This window comes from Oreochromis aureus, linkage group 9, assembly GCF_013358895.1.
Source record: "Oreochromis aureus strain Israel breed Guangdong linkage group 9, ZZ_aureus, whole genome shotgun sequence".
Lineage (NCBI taxonomy): Eukaryota > Metazoa > Chordata > Actinopteri > Cichliformes > Cichlidae > Oreochromis > Oreochromis aureus.
In genome coordinates this window covers 3,417,092-3,434,691 of record NC_052950.1, presented here as the reverse complement: position 1 = coordinate 3,434,691, position 17,600 = coordinate 3,417,092, and the positions used below count along the sequence as shown (strand labels likewise).

Below are 17,600 nucleotides of genomic sequence, written 5' to 3'. Positions count from 1 at the left end.
TCAACACATTTATAAGCAATGGTTGTATTATAATGCAGCAATGAAACAGTTGTATTAACAGTTACATTAACACTCCTGTTTAAACATTAAACATAAAATATGGCTTGATGAGATTTGTTGATATCCTTGGGATCATTATCCTGTTGTTTGGGCCAATCATGACTGTCACACAGACGGCCTTACTTTTGATTATAGATTACTTTGGTATACAGAACAGACTTGGAACTGTACATTATGGCCAAACAGCCCCACTTTGGACTAATTGTTCCAAAAGTTTGATCAGATGCAACTTTTCAAACCTAAGGCATGCTGTCACGTTCTGTTTAAAGAGAAGAGAGGCTCACCTGGCAACCCTTTGATATAAATCATACTTGTTCAGTCTTTTTTTTGTTGCACTGTAATTAATATTAACGTTTTAAAGGCCAACAGAGTTTGGGATGTTGCTCTTGGGTAGTTTTTTACAGCGTCTCTGAGCAACACTCGGTCTGACCATAGGATACATTTGCTAAGACATCCACTTTTGGGATGATTGGAAACTATTTTGAATGTTTTCCACTTGAATAGCCTTCCATACTGTGGAATGATGGACTTTAAATGGTTTGGAAATGGGCTTATAACCTTTCCAAGATTGATGGGTAGCAGCAGCTGCTTCTCTAAGATCATTGCTGATTTTCCCTGCTTGGCATTAAGTCACCGCACACCTGAATGCACCACACCAGCAGACTTTTAGAGGAGCTCACACTTACCGATGATCAGTTAATCAAATGCATTTGGTTAGCAACATCTTGCTTTCAGCTGTTAATTTCTCTTTTCCTGAAGCGAAAAAGGTGAACTTAGTTTTTCACACCATGTTTCTGCCTTTCGGCCTAATTTTTGGTAACTATTTTTTTGTTCCCCGAGGTTGTGTTTTATTTTGAGACCTGCTAAGGACAGATTCTGCAGTTGGGCACGAGGTCAAATGCTGCAGTGTTACGTTTGTGTTGTGTTTTTCTGCGTTAATGGCTTGAGTTGCGTTGTAGTTTCATCATAATCAGTTTACCAGTCAATAAAGCTGTAAGCATGCTGGGCTCCCTGTGAAAACATGAACTTATGACAAGCTGACTTGAAACATTTTACACACACACACACACACACACACACACACACACACACACACACACACACACACACACACAGTTTTTAAATTCCGGGTTGAACGTTCGGAGCTACACAGTGATTGAGAAAAACAAGCTCACAGTCTGCTTCTCAGATCATGACACGAGGGTCTGGGAGGACTCCATCTCCTTCTACATCATCGGCTTTTAATTGGTAGTGCCTTTCATTAAAAACGAAAAAAGTAGTGCCCCGAAGACTAACGCATCAAACGATGCTTCCCTACTGTGCTTTTTTCCTCATGCCGAGATGAAAACATGAGCCAAGCCTGAGTGCACCAACAGCAGCCAGTCAGGTAAAGCTCAGAGGTAATCAGGAAGTTTATCCCTCACCTTGATGTCAAACTCCTGAGACAAAAGCAAAGATGACTAAAGAAGAAACGACACCAGACTAAATCCCACTCAGGAGTTTTTCACCATGGACACATTTCATGTATTTCTTTGTGGGCTGAGTATTTCAGTAAACACTCAGACTGATAGTTTAGACTGAATGGATGTCATTCTGTCATCGTTCAGTTACAACTGGATCAGAAGTCTGTGAAACAGGCTGAACTGAAAACAAAGTCAACATTTCAAAGTAGATCTGTGCTTAAGTTTTACTGTGATTCCCTCTGTTAGCCTTAAAAAGCAGGAAACAACTGTAATTAAAGCATCCTTATCCTTAATGTAGAGTATTGGTTCTGAAAATATATTTGAGATAATGACAGTTGGACTTTACAATTACTGCCTCATCATTGCTAATTCAAAATGGGCTTTTACTGTAAACTGCACCACAATTTTGCAAACTATGCAGGTCAGCCTGCATGTACTGTCTTGTTAACTCTGAGATTATGATTTTATTTGTTATTTGTTTGTTCAAACACCTCCAAACAGAAAAAACTGCAAAAGCAGACAGAACGCAATAAAAATAGAAAAACAAAATTGCTGCCAAAGCTCACAAAATGTATCCAAAGTATTTTTGAGGAGACAATAACATGTCAAGCTAACAGTAAATGGATACTACTACCATGTATGTTTAAAATGATATGAATCATGTGATTAAAACGCACATTACCACATTGCCCATATGTTGTCAGCGCTGATGAATCGGCTGCTTCTTTTAAGCGTTTCTCGCTGCAGCCCTTTCCATGTTTGGGATTCTGTCACTTCTGTTTCCATGTTGCAAAAACAGCATATATAAACATAGTTCCCAACTGCAGGATTCAGTCATATCTGCTTTGAATTAGCTTGCTGGAATAATGTATTTTGACCTTACTATGCTACCCATGTTTGCCTTTGGAGGCAATAATGCAGCTGTGTAGCTTCGGTCAGTATGGTAGAACACAGTGCATCATGTGAAATATGGAGTTATGCATTTCAATCAATTGCAGGTTTTGTCACAGAGCACAGCTGTTTCCTATAATGCTGCAAAAATCTCAGCAGGTGTGAGTCTGCAGATTGCAAGTCTTTGATATGAAATGCAGAGGAGCCTTAGAAAGGAGGTCAGGGAATATTGATTTACAAGAACTGCTCATTTATAGAAACAAGAAGCACTACAGAAACATTTCTTATTCAGGTGGAATTCATCCTCAGATATGGCTGTTGTTATCAACACATGTTTCAGATTTTTCTGGAGAACAGCTCTGAGGGAGTGCACCGCCTATCTTTCTAAATCCAAAAATATCACTGCAAACATAGCCCAGCGCGCCTGTCTGTGTTCTTGGTAGATCCCAGTGCTTTGCTCTCCTTCTCAGCCCTTTGCCTGTGCCTCAATCTGTCACTGTTTTATCTCCTGGCAGCTGCCCTTTCTCTCTCACCCTCCCATTCATCAAGTCACCCTCCTACGGGTTTCCTCCAAAACTTCACCACACACCTCTCATCTACTCTTGCTTTGTCTTCTCTTGCTCATTTGGACTTCCTCTCTCATTCACTGTGCCACCTCAAGAGTGGTGGCACAGAAAAGGCCAGCTAACCGACTTAAGGACCCCGGAGTCCCCAGTGTCCGGGGATTAGACCTCATTTGCATAAATCTGCATAACTTCATTAAGGCACAGGGAGACGCGGTACACACTGTAGCCTGAGACACTTCAGAGCGAAACAGCCCATTAAGGATGGCAGTGATTACGGGATTATCACTCCTAACGACTGTTGGGGACTGGAACTCTGAAAAGTTCCACGCTGCATGACCGAATCCCAGCTGTTCAGGAGGAGATTGGAGATTTCGGTCAGATGACCTTAGAAATGCATTAATCTGGAATGTGCACCGGACTATTTCTGTTGCTGTTAAAGTTAGATGTGAGGTGCTACAGTAAGCATTTAAACATTTAGTGGTGGATTAAAAATACAAATATGATGAATGAAACGGAAAGCTGCGACCTGAGCATGTATAAAACCCCTGCTGTCTCCTTTTGCTTTGTCACACTGAAATGCTCATAACCTGCAGTTTTAAATGCGGCTACTTTGCAGTATGAGCAGTTCTGCAGTTCAGTGGTTAGCATTGTCACTAACTGAAGTGTGAACCTCCTGATCGATGGGGACTGTGCAGCGATCCCATGTTCTCTCTGCTCCCACACAGGTAAGAATGTGTGGGTGCTCCCACAGCTTCCCATAGTTCAACGACATGAATCATGTGATTGTAAACTGGACATCAGAGTGGCTCAAGTGCACAAAGAAAGTTTACAGAATAAAGTGAATATGTGGCTATTTGAGGAACTTCAGTTTCTGGTACTTTTTCAGCCTGAGAAATTATTGCAGGTAGGCTGCCTTTAAGACTCTAATAGACTGCTCACATTAAGGATAATTACTGTTTATTTAAATAACCATAATTACCAATAATGAGATTTGAAAAAATGATGTGAAATGGGTTAAAGTTTACATCATATTAAGCAGAGAAGAAACATCTGTTTCCAGGCTGAAATCAACAGCCTTCAATTATTGCATCGTCACCAAAGAGGAATCGCTGGCTGAACTGTTCACATGTGTAGACTGTTGATTCTCTGGGTCCTCACTAAATGCACTGAAGCACTGAAGCTTCATGAGGTTTATATCTTGTTAGTTAGTTGTTGTTTGTCTCTTTGTTTTCCTGACATACAGTGTACTGAGCTCAGGAAAACTACTGCCTATGGTCCAGAGCCAACTCATATTACTAATATCTAATATGCATATGCAATTTATATTTTGAAATAAATGAGTGGCTGTCCTTGGCATCTGTGCTCTGCTGGGTCTCCAGAGTGTGTGCTGTGGTGCCGTGTCTCTCCCCGCACGAGGCGCTGACACAGAAACACTGTGCTAACTGCTAGTCTTGTCAACACTTTTCTGTTCAGTAAATAAATAAAAACTCATTCCTGGAAATTTATTATTTATGGACGCTGTTTAGAAACTGTTCCAAAAATGCAACCCTAAGTGGACAGAAACAAATGCTTTAGCCGTCAAAACATGACAGGATCCCCCCCACATCCTCCTGTCAGCAGTCTCACACTGATGACATCAGCATTTCTCCACCAGCGTGTGCTTGTGTGTTGCTGACAGTGTCAGGCCGGCATCTGTAATGAGACAAAAATACAAGTAAATCTTGGAATAACCCATTGTGCTGTGACTGCATTTTCCTTTTCAAAAGGTGTTGTAGTGCCAGTTGAGGGATAGATGTCATTATTTTTCTGGCACTGTGGGAGCTGACTGGAAGTGCAGCTGACTGACTGACCAATCAGCTGGTTACCGACTCAGGCAGAAATATGTGCCACCTGTGAGCTGACAGCCGGAGGCTGGATCGGTTTACATGCCGGAAATATTTGAACTCCATCCCTGTTCTGTATCTAATTCTCGATCTACTTTTTTCTAACAAAGAAGCTGAAAGTTAGACGCTGGGTGGGAACGTTCCTAATATAACCCCATTTGGTCCCTAATGGTGAATATCTTTTAAAGTCATACTGGAAATCTTTTTTGTATTGTGGCCTTGGACTTTTAAAAGATGATGCATCATTCCCTTTCAGTGCAGCTCCTGTTTTATCACTAACAGCTGCTAAGCTGCTAAGAAAATACTAGTACTGTGGTAGAAACACCCCCTTACAATTCATAGAGTATGACTCAGTGGACTGTTATACCTAGTCATCATTTCTCTGAAGCTCTCTATAATTCAGACCAGCGGCGCCACAAAAACAATTCTGATGCAGAAAACAGGACAATCGTCTTTCTGTGGAAAATTGGAGCTATGACCTCAGCAGTCTGAGTTAGTACGATCACATGAGCTGTTCTAACGTTAAAATGTTTCAGCCACACTGAAGAGCCACATTCAGGATAGTAACATTTAGTTGGTGTTCGTAATGTAAAATATCTTTGGGTAATGTTAGGTTGACATTTCTGTGACAGAATAGTGGTGATAACGTGTCATCGTCTAACATGTATCATGCTGTACATGGAGGCAGTGAGTCAGTACTGTGGGTGGGGCCATATAGTTTTTACCTGGCACAAAACTAAATGATAATTAATGGACCAATGGGAGCAGTTCGTTTGATCTGTAACTTTCTTTCTTTGTTTAGAAAGCAACTTGAAAAAATGTTTGAGAGTCAGATTTATTTGTCAAAGTCACAGCAGACGAGCAGAGAGCTGCTCAGCAGTGCAGTTTCTGTCCTGGCCATGGAGCACTGGACCTCCATCCTTATCCTGTCAGCGGTATTCAAAGCTGTGACAGTTTGCCCAACCAGTCTGCATGTGTTTTGTGGACCTGACAGCATTTCTTGGGGGGGGGGCTGGCTGGGCTGGCCTTTCTCATCAATTCTGTTTCTCAATAGTTATAGACAAATGTTCGCAGGGCAGCCCGAGGCTGTCAGATTCTCACTTCACTTCTTTTTTTGCAGATGATCTGATTCTATTCGTGTCATCAAACAGCAGCCTCCAGCCTACTCTGGTGTATCTGCAACACAGCCTGAAGTTGCTGGGAATAAAACAAACATCTCCAAATCTCCATCTCCTGCTTCTCTGTCAGAAAAGGGTGGAATATCCACTGTAGTTTGTGAATGAGTTGCAAATGGATAAATTCAAGTATCTCAGGGTCTTTTTTATGAGTGAAGGAGGGACTGTGAAATTGACAGATGGATTGGTACGGTGTCAGGAGTGTTGCGGATGCTGTATCAGTCTGTCGTAGTTAAGAGAGCACTGAGTGTGAAAGGGAAGCTGTCTAGTTACCTGCTGATCTGCGTTCCTACCCTTACCTATAGAACTGTTGGTGACCACATAAGACTGTGAATGCCAGCTGTCCCAGGATAAAGAGCTCAGTCATTTAGGAAGGGCTCAGAGTAGAGCTGCTACTCGTCTACATCAAACTAATTGACTTGTGTTGAGCAGCTGACCTGAACGCCTCCTGACCGTCTCCTTGGTGTAGATTTTCAGACATATCCAACTGAGAGGAGACACCGGGGCAGATTCAGGCTGTGCTGTAGAGATTATATCTCTCATCTGGTTTGGGAATACTGTTGTTTCCCAACAGAAGAGCTGGAATAGCCGTCTGTGAACAAATAGTTGTGGTCGTTTCTCCTTAGAGTGCTGCACAGGTGGTCCTGAAAAAGAAAAAAATGGATGGAGTAAAAGGTTTTTTTCCATTAAGTTATTTTGGTGGAGATTTTTAAACAGGACCTGAAGTGTGTATTTCTTCCATCACTTACACCGGGAACACAGTAGAAACATTTCTTTGAGTGGCTTGTCTGAACAAGAAGGATTTCTACAACAAATAATACTCTGCTTAGATCTGCAAGGACAAAAACAACTGAACTGTGGAGTGATGGCAGCTGCATTTTATAATTGTAAATAAGAGGTCAGCTTAAGAAGAGAAAAAAGATGAATGTGGCCTAAGAATGATAGCTAAAGATGAAAAACATAGAATACAAAATTAAAATCTGGAGGGTTTCTGTGAGATTTCTGAGAGTGTTTCTATTTTGTTTGAATTTTCATTCAATCAGTTCAAAAGAATTCAAATGTGGGCTTTAGGCTACAAAGTATCAGAGGCGTTACACAAGATGGACATGGCATATAGGAAGACTCTTCTGTTGAAATGTATGAGACACTTCTTTCAGGGTTAAACGCCACAAATAAATTCCATGATGGCTGCCAGGTGGTCAGATTCTGAAAGGGCTCGATCATTTAGGGCGCCACTTTTGCTCGGGAGTAAGCGCAAGCGTAGCACACGACGTTTTACTGCACATACAGTAGTGTTTCAAACACTCACGCTGCTCCTGGGATGCAGCATCACATCCTGAGACACTAACATGAGATTTTTTTTTTCAGCTGCTCAGTTGTGTAAAACTGTAACCATGGCAACACTAACTGTAGCTAAGTGGAAGCCATGCGGTGCCATAAGGCACATTTCAGATGCTTTTGTCTGTTTACATTCTTCTTTCAGAACTCGCTGCGTAGTGCTTCTTTCCCGATGATATCTTGCACGTTGCGAGAGACGGGAAGCACGTCTAGAAACCTGAAGTCTGTCGTGAGTCTCAGTCATGAATATGATGTAACAGTAACCTTCATAACAGACAGAAGAATGGGTCTGACTCTGGCATAATACAGACTTACAGTCTGGTGCCTGTGGGATGCAAAGAGGTATTGTGGAATATGAAGGGTCCTACATTTAGTCCGAATTTATTGTGAGTGTCAGCGCTCCATGTTTGACAATTTAGCATGTGTCATATTTCTCGTTTCCATGGCAATTGCACAGTTAGGAATGGGTAGAAGCATAAAAATCTCTGCAGCCTGTCTGAATGATTTTTGTCAGCATACGTCTGCTTCGTTCTCTTTTTTCTTCCCCCTTCCTTGTTTTTCTTGATATTTTTTCTCCCTGTTTTTCTCTGTTCACATTTCTCTGTCCCCTAATCTCGCTCACTCTTTCCTTATCTCGCTTCCTCTGTAGCTAGCAGGCAACGAGCTGGTGTGTTGACTTCTACTTCTAACACATGGGTTTCCCTCCCTGTCTGCCTACTCACAGTATTCAGGGAGATTCCTAGCACATATGCACACTCTCAGATACATGCTCAATCACTCACAAACAAATAGATAGCACACACACACACACACACACACACACACACACACACACACACACGGGCAGATTAAAGGGCCCTCAAGGTCTCGTCCTGGTGAATTATTCAGTCTGTGTTGGCAGGTCTGTATGTGCAGCTAAAATCATACATATATGTGTGTTTGTGTACGTGCGTGCATGTGTGGCATAATGTGTGTCAGTGGGAATAGGAAATAGTGTTTTCCTCCTGAAAGTTTGCCTTTAATCAGCTTGTGCATCAGCTCTCTCCTCGCTGGCTTCAAAAGCTCATTAGAGGGAAATTATGGGGAGAAAGGAAGAAGCAGTCAGAGACAGCTGGGGAGCTTTTGATTACCTTTAATACCTCCAACGGACATTATGGAGAGTTGACTATATATTTACTGCAATCCTGATCCCATGTTGGAATACAAATGTCACTGATTAATAAACTAATGTGATAAATATGTATTATTTATATATATTGTGGTGTTGTATGGACACATACCTTTACAGGTTATTACAAAATAAAACAGGCTTAAAACTAATAACAGGACACAGTCGCCAGGAAGTAGGCTGCTGCATATTGTATACACACTGCACAGCTCAGGGTTTTGTCCATCATCAAAACGGACAATTTATAAATGAGAGTTGGCCGTGACTGAGTATTGAAGGAACAGCGAGCGCATATAATAGGGACCATATTTTTGCTGAGGGGTCATTTCACCTCAGATTAAGGCACCTCGTCACTGGCTTCATTTTAAGCTATGTTCATCATTTTCCCTTCAATCTTTGCTTGCCTGAGTGAAAGTTGCCATAACAACTGTGCAATTTTCCCACTTTTACCTTTTTTCCAACTCTTCTTTAAACATACTTAACACGAAGAGCCACTTTACATCGGGGGCCACATACAGCGCACTTTGGTCTTAAGTGGGCCGGACCAGTAAAAATCCCCTTACTGTCTGTGGACATCCCTGTGATATCTCAATATAAGACAAAGGAGTGCAATTTCACGAGCACTTCTCAGTTTTACTACATGGTAAAGAAATGCTGCTCTGTTTAATAAAAGAGCACTGTCACGACTCTTTGGCCTTAAACTGTAAAAAATAAAAGTGTAAAATTACATAAAATGTTCTGATAGCTCACTACCCGACTGCCCCATGACTGTAATAAAGGTTTTTGTTAAATAATTCATTCTTTAATTTTACAGCGAGCACATTCTAAAAAAAAGAGAGAAAAAAGAACTTTCTATTGTTAATAGTGGAAAAAACAGAAACTGTCATTTAATTCTTTATCTATTACTTTGGTGGGGGAGGTCTTCATCAGTAGGACAAGTTGTAAACTTTATGAAAATACAGTTAAAAGATGAAAGTGTATGCCCTCGTTCACAGATCCCAAAGACACCCAGAGGACCGGACTGGAGTCTTTGCTGGGCCGATTCTGGCCCTCGGACCAGAATGTTTGACACCCCTGCTGTAGGTCATGAAGTGTTAAAGACAATACATATTTGTTTTTAATACTTTAAAACTTCTGCTGTCTATAACCCATGGACATCACCATACGCTGTGTAGCCTGCACCGCCCTCAAATACTTCTCATGCAGTAGCACAGTTGCCCTCTTGGGGCTATTATATGCTCCAGATCCACAAAGACACAGACCACAGCTTCTGACCGTCTCTTGGAGATCAATGCTCTCAAAGCAAACATCACAGCCGTAGTGCTCCTTGCCCTCCTCCCTCTGTCCAGAGGATACACCAAACTCCTTCAGCTGTACTTTCTCAGCCATCTGGTAACTGGCGAAAAAAATTCAAATAACTGTGACATTCTTTTAAAGTAGAATCTTAGTAAGTTGCTAGTAGTAGTGCAAACCTAACAACCATGAATTTAGCCTCATAAACACAACATGTATGTGCAGTTCCACCTGTTCAACTTTACATAATGCTGTCAATGTCAGCAGGTAGTGTTACACACTTATTACTGTAGGTTATAATATAAGATAATGTTTTGTATCCGTCACTTAATATTAAAGATGTTGGATTTTCGTAGATTTGTGCACATTTTTCCATTTTCACACTAATTCAGTTCTACTTGTCACAGTCACAAATAAAACAATAGACAGCAGCAGGTCGCTGGGGACAGTCATAGCGCTGACACTATAAAGCACCTTTGAGAGAAGTGTGCAGTAAGCAGAATGAGAAGAAATGTTACGTGCTGTGTTTAGCTGCCCACCATTACCCTTGTTTAATTTCTGCACATTGCCCTCTGCTTCTGAATACTGCCATCTCTTGCACTTTCCTCTGTGAATGCCTGCAGTGTAATAATACGGCTCCTCACCCCTTCCCTGTTAGAATAATGCCGGCTTTCTTTCATGTCCAGCTGTGTCCTAAACACCGAGCAGCTTAAACCATGAGTCACCGAGTTTGTATGCGCTACCTGCTGACTCTTCTGCTGTCCACCTTCCTTTTCTTTTCCACTAGACAATGTCTGAAGACACACAGGAGCGGCCTGTGACATTCCTTCCTGGTGCTTCTATTGTATTCCCTCTCTCAGCCTGGTTTCCTTTGGCTGAGGTATTATATTGTCATTTTGCAGATACAGCACATCTGCATCAAAAGTACACCATATGTCCTCTTCATGTGGTTGTGTGTCTTATAGGTAAAGAATAATTACATTTTTTCAGCCCTGCTCAAACAGTGTCAGGGAGGTGAGCGCTTTACCTTAAACAGCCTGGAAAAAAGAACATCTTCTCAGTTCTTTCAGCCACAGACTGAAAACCATTTACTCAACTGCCTGGAAAGGACGTGCAGAATGTACACAAATACAGTATACACACACTCATCTCTGCCTTTGCATTGCTTAGTGCTTATTGCAGCCAGACAAACCCATCAAACTTTATGAGCCCCTGAGGGCTGCTGCTCCCACTAATTCATACAGACAGGCTCTCAGATGCATCTACACAACTGATTTTCAGTGTTTCCATGAATACCTGAACAGGTCTGTCCACCGTTTGAGTCTGCTGCGAGAACAGCCTGTTGGATTCAAGATGGACAGCTTTGATTGATGATGTGTCTCTTTTGTGGAGGAACGGGGGAGAGGCTATGATAGGGTGTGCTTAAAGCAGACGTTTCCATTCAGGAGCCCAACATTCACTGATGGTCACGACAGGCTGGGAAAATTAGCAGAGGTACTCTTGATTCTTGTACTATGACGTGACTGACGGAGGTTTGGAAAATCTGCTGCCACAAAAGCTCGACCGTCAGTGTAACATAAAGAGGTGTCAACATTTCATTGAGCTTTTGCTTGTCTAGTCTTTATTGGAGGCGTTGCAGCACAGACACTGTATCGTTTATTTTTAACTATCTTTAAAAAGAAAACTTGCTGTGTGAGAACTCTGTGTCACAAAGTTCTCATTTTTAGTGGGCAACAATATCTTTTTTTGTTGTTTTATCCGTTTGACTTGTTGTTTGAAGGAATTATTCGATCCTAAAAAAGATGGCCCCGCCCCTCCCTGAGCTGGTTCTGCCGCAGGTTTCTTCCTATTAAAAAGGAGTTTTTCCTTCCCACTGTCGCCAAAGTGCTTGTTGGGTTTTTCTCTGTATTGTAGGGTCCACCTTACAATACAAAGCACCTTGAGGTGACTGTTGTTGTGATTTGGTGCTGTATAAATAAAACTGAATATTCCTTCAAGTGTGGTTTAAAAATTCATCTTGTTTTTCTCTTTCGTTTTCTTTTCTGGACTTTATAAGTTTGCACAGCGTTGAAAAGTAAACACCCATAGACATATACCGAAATGTGCACTCAATCAAAAATAATCGTATCCCCATAAGCAAGTTACAGCTCGACAATTGAAACAGGGACACATTTTCCAATAACAATGACTCATGAGTCTGCAAACTAATCCCACGGACTCGAGCCCGATACGGGAGACGTGATATCAACGGGCAAAGCTGAATTGGAATGTGATGTGCAGAAATGTCGGGGTGTGGCAGATGCATGTCTTGCCAGTGATGATAAAATGACTTATAAATCACTATTTGAGAGGGGAATTACTACACATCCCCTCTGTGAACCTCTTCGTAGACGTAATTTACAGGGAATAATGGCCGTCTACCATCTCTTCCTCCTGGGACTTTTTCATAATCAAGTTTAATGAAGAACACTTAGAAAGAAAAATTGACCCAGTGCACAGACGTGGGTTTAATTTCATTCATTCATTCATCATAGGGACAATGTATGACACATTACCTTCTCCCAAAACATTGGCACTGAGTCGCAGATGAGCCAGGCTGTGAATACTGACTGAGACAGTTCAGAAACTGAAGTTGCTCACTGGGATGACAGAAAAACCCGTTTTGGCCTGAGTTCACAACACATCAGCAAACAGTTCCTGACAAGGCAACGATCAGTAAGAGAGGTGAAGACGTTTGGCTGGAGCTGGTGGATGCTGCTCATTATTAATTTTCCCTGGCATAGATTTAGAGCCTCAGACTCAAAGTTTAGTCTTTGTCTTACACAGTTTTGTGATTATTGCACAGCCTCTTTTTTCACGTGGTGATTATTAAAGACGTGACTCTGTGTCCATATTCTACACTAACACTAAACAAACTGTCATCATTTATATACAAAATTACATTTTGTAGCATTGAAAGCAGTTTCTTAGGAGTTGGGCCAGTTCTAGGTACAGTGTGGGCTGAAGTGTGACTCACCGACCAAAAACTAATTACAGGAGTCACGTCTTTCACTGCAGCAATACGGTGTTCTTCCCTTATCATAGCCTGAAGTCCTTGGGGAAGATTTATCATTCATGGCCTTCATGAGGAAGCTCTACAATAAAAATGACCAAAAAAAGTTGAGCTGTTACGTTTCTTCTTCAGATCCACAAATAAGAATCTGCCAGGCAGCAAAAATCTTGTTACCTTAATTTAAATTATTTATGCCACCCAAGAAAGCATATCCTTCTTGACTCTCCTTTATCCAAGGCTCTCATAAAAAGTCCTCTGATGCAAACCTCACATATGCAGCCTTCTACTGAAAAATAGCTTTGTGTCCCTTAAAGGCCTTTTCCCTCATTATAATGGGCATGTCTAGCTTGAAATGCTGCCTTTCTAATGGCTTTTAAATGTGTTTGGAGACTCTCTCGAGTGACTGTTATTTTTGTAGAAGAAGATAATGCTCACAGAGACACCAGAGAAACTCTTTAAAAAGTCTCAATCTCAGGTCTTAACTTTTTGAAATGCTGTTATCGTCTGTGTGACATACAGATATAATACTTTACAGTGAACAGTCTCATTTGGAAGTTTCAAATCCAACGATGCCATGTTCATTTTGTAAATTATGATCTCCGTGTTTTATTCACAATCTGTGGCTTTAGTCATTGTTCTGAATTAGAATAAATGCTGTTCTGAACACCAATTTTGTGCAAGCAAACTCAATTATACAACAATTTAATCCCGTTTGAAATAGCCCGATCACTGGCCAATATTTTGATCACAGTTTGTATCGACACGACAATCTTCCCAAATAATATCAGTGCTGGATTTTCAGCTTGGGCAGCATTAGGACCTCTCTGCTGACTGTCAGGTTTCTGGTCTTCAGGTGGAACAGTCAGGAACCTGCAGGACATCTGCAGAGGAACGTATAAAACATGACCTGCAGCTGAGAAGAATTAGAAGGAAAACTACTAAGAAACTGAACTGTGTGAAGTGAATATTTCTTCCAAAATGTCCAGTCCACACCGTTTCTGAAAGCTAAAAATAAATAAAAGAGTCAGCTTATTATGACAGACAATGGCATCACCTTTTCAGCCACAAATGTTTCATCTGGACAATCTGCAGCCTGCGTAACGGGGAAATTGTTTACTAGAAACAGCAGTTAGTAGTGTCCGACCTCTTGGAGCCTAAGAGAAAGTCAGCCTACTTAGGAAGATCTCTCCAGCAACATTTTAAATAGAATAAATAAAGACTTGGATTTAATTGAATTTAAAGTCAAACTGTGAAATAATCAGGGACAATGATGTGGCCACCGTGGTTATTGCTTCAGTCAGACAGCAGTTGGGCTCACTTCTCTTCTAATCCCACTCTCTCTCATGATCTTTCTCCAAATACCTGCATTCATTATTTCAACTGTTTCATTCCTCTGCTTGTATCCTATTTGTTATCATTCTTTCTCCCCAAAGTCTTTCTTCAGTTATCTTTTTACATCATCCTTTCTTTTCTTTTCGTTTCTTGCTTCACAACCGCTTTTCTCTTTCCTTCTTCCCACAGTGGGGCTAAGTGAAAGAAACAAGGAACATTGCAACTTCTCAGAAGCTTAATGCTCTTTAGTGGAAGCCATCTATCACACTGCAGACTGTCAGGCTAACACAGCACAAACACGCTCCCACACAGACTCTTTCATTTATGTTGTTTTCCTGTGTTAGCTAAAGACGTGCCAGATTTACCTTACAGAAACTGCACACTTGTTTATTCACAGCATATGAAACAATGAGTGAGAGTCTGTGTCCTGAGTAAAGGAAGATTTTTGAGTGTCTTTGTGTGTGTTCAAAGGCAGCTCTCTTAATATCATATTTTGACACTGAGCAGAGGCCACGGAGCAAAAGAGCTCCTTCTACAGTAAGTGGTTTAGAGAAGAGACACTTCAGAGCTTTGTGGAGGAAGAGGCTGTTATGGTTGAGGCTGCTGTGTAAAGTTTTGGACCTAATTACAAACAAACTTTAATTTCTATAGCATTTTAGTGTTTTTTTAGCATTTCAGCAGCAGAAGTGCCAAAAATCATGTGCCCCAAAAAGGAAATGTGGTGCTGTTTGTTGGGTAACAGCAGGCCAAAAGGTTTTTCATTGTTTCAATTAATATTAGAATTGAAAATGAATAAATTTGAAGCCTCTTTGGAGATTTGGTTTGACAGAAGCAAGGATAGCATAGCTGCTAATATTAGCTTAATGTCTGAGTGGTTTTTGGCATTCAGGGCAGCAGCAGTCTGAAGAAAAGGTTGAAATGCTGCCTCTGGTGGCTTTTGAATGTTGCTACAATGAAGAAACAGATCTGGATAAAACGACTTGATCCAGGGAAGTCTGCTGTTGGCTGTTAGGAGAAAAATCTTAGCTAGAGCGTAAACAAGATGTGAACAGGAACGAGCCTTCACTTTAAATATTTGAACACTCGTGCGCCTTCATAGGGTGACCAACCGTCCTCTTTTCCTCGGACGTGTCCAGTTTTCATGTTCTGTCTGGGGGATTTTTGAGATCGATGAAAACATCCGGGTTTTCCTACAGAGGACCCATATGTGTGACATCATCCCTGAGCTGCTGCTTTGCGAGTGGTTGTTCTGTGCTCACAGACAGCGTGCAGCAGCGCGCCTGATGATGTTTAAAAGATGTCAAAGTGCAACTGCATCTTTTCAGATGAACTGTAAAAGAAATTTCCGTCGTACCATCCTGGTACTGGTAATTGTTCTTATGCAGATGAGGCATTATTTCTGTATCATTATTTAATTACAGAGGTTTTTAAGTTATTTTTTTGCACTTTTTGACATGTAAAAGCCTATATGCCTACTGACCATTCATTAACCGCACAGAGAAGCCATCATTTAAATATGTTAAAATGTTCTTTAAGCAGACAGTAATATTAAAGTTCTTCATGACTGGGCCAAGTGTCCTCTTTTATGGAAATCCAAATATGGTCACGATAGCTTTCATTTAGGATAAATGTGATTAAACTGAGCTTCCTGTTTCCATTAATTTGATCATATGTTGAGTTGGTGTTGCTGTGTTAGTGAAAACTAAAATAATTCAGCAGAAACCTTTGTCCTTTCACCCACAGGTCGCAAGTTTATCATAGCCAACGCCAGAGTGGAGAACTGCGCCATCATTTTCTGTAACGATGGCTTCTGCCACATGTGTGGTTACTCAAGGGCTGAGATCATGCAGAAGCCATGCGCGTGTAACTTCCTGTATGGACCTGACACCAAGCGACTGGCTATCGCCCAGATGGCGCAGGCCCTCCTGGGGTCAGAGGAGAGGAAAGTGGAGATCAACCTTTACCGAAAAGACGGTAGGAAAACCAAAACGATGCTGTGCTCATCATTTCAGAGCCGTTTCTGCTCATATGTGCACCTGTTTCTGGCCTGAGGGAGGTGAAACTCTGGATTTAAGGTGGATGTTTGGGAATATAAGTAGATCATTTCTAATCGTGGCAGAAGAGTAAAGCCGGCTTGGTGTCAACTTTGTGTTGGGGACAGAAGGTGTGGTGTGCCAGAGAGGTTAGCATGCTAGCTGCTTTAATTGAGATGGCAGTAGCAGTAATACATGTTTATTAGGTATATTTAGAAACACATGGTATATTCACTGTATGCTATATTACTATATTCCAGAATAAGAAAAGAGTAATTTTTGATAAATTTTTCAGAAGTCCATAAAATCTTTAATAAATCAGACGTGCAGATTATCAAGAATGAGATTTCCATATAGGATTTGTCAGGGCTCAGGTAACAACATCTGCCTCTGCTGCTGTTAGCCGACAGTGTGCCGCTGGAAACTGTGCCACTGTTGGCTGAAGACAAAGGAACAGGAAAGGGGGAAGGTGTGTCTGGAGACAGTGGGAAAACTGGTAAAGGGAGAGATCTGGCTGATATGATGGAGAGAAGAAAGCTAGATGTGTGTGCAAGGTCCTTCACTAGGTTGAAAGGAAGTAAGCCCGGGAGCATCAAAACGCTCCACCATGGTGCAGATCGGAAGAGAGATGGAGTAATTTTGGAGGAAGAGTATCTGAACGGTCTTGAGGTGAAGAGAGACGTGATCGTGAGTTTGAAGCTGGAAATTGGAGGTGTGATGTTAAATGCTGTCAGTGTGTGTGCCCGACAAGTTGGATGTCATATAGGTGAAGAGTGGGGATGGTGTTAAAGAGACAAATGCAGAAGGACAGATAGTGGTGTGTCTTATAGAAATGGCTGTGGTGAACATTCTTCAAGAAGAGGAAGGAACATAGGCTGACAAATGATATTGGAAGATGGTGCACACATTTAGATTATATCTTATGCAGAAGGTGCAGTTTGGAAGAGATAGGAGGTTGCAATGTGATGTCAGGGGAGACTGTAGTTAGGCAGCATCAGATAGTAGGCTGTAGAATGACTTTGGAAAGAAGAAGATGAAGCGTGTGAAGGCAAAGACGAGGATTAAATGGTGGAGGTTGAAGAAGGAAGAGTTGTGTGTTTCGGGGAGGAATTGAGGCAGGCTCTGTGTGGCAGGGAAGAGTTACCAGACGACTGGGGAAGCACAGCTGAAGTAGTGAAGGAAACTGCCACGAAGATGTTCATTTTATCTGCTGGACAGAGAAAAAAAGGGCATTTGATGGAAAGTGTGATAGTCAGGGAGAAGAAGAAAGTAGATGGGAGTCCTACATTCTAGGAATACAGCAGATAGAGGTGACAAAGGAAAACAGTGAGTTGTATGTGATGCTG

The 17,600-nt window shown here is 41.5% G+C and overlaps 1 protein-coding gene across 1 annotated transcript in view; it reads left to right on the top strand.

The window, feature by feature from the left end:
* kcnh2b (potassium voltage-gated channel, subfamily H (eag-related), member 2b) overlaps positions 1–17,600 on the top strand; it is a 231,509-nt gene that overhangs the window by 9,884 nt on the left and 204,025 nt on the right. The window contains exon 3 of the mRNA XM_039617403.1: positions 15,965–16,195. Coding sequence (XP_039473337.1) covers positions 15,965–16,195 — 231 coding nt within the window. The remainder of the gene's footprint in view (positions 1–15,964; positions 16,196–17,600) is intronic.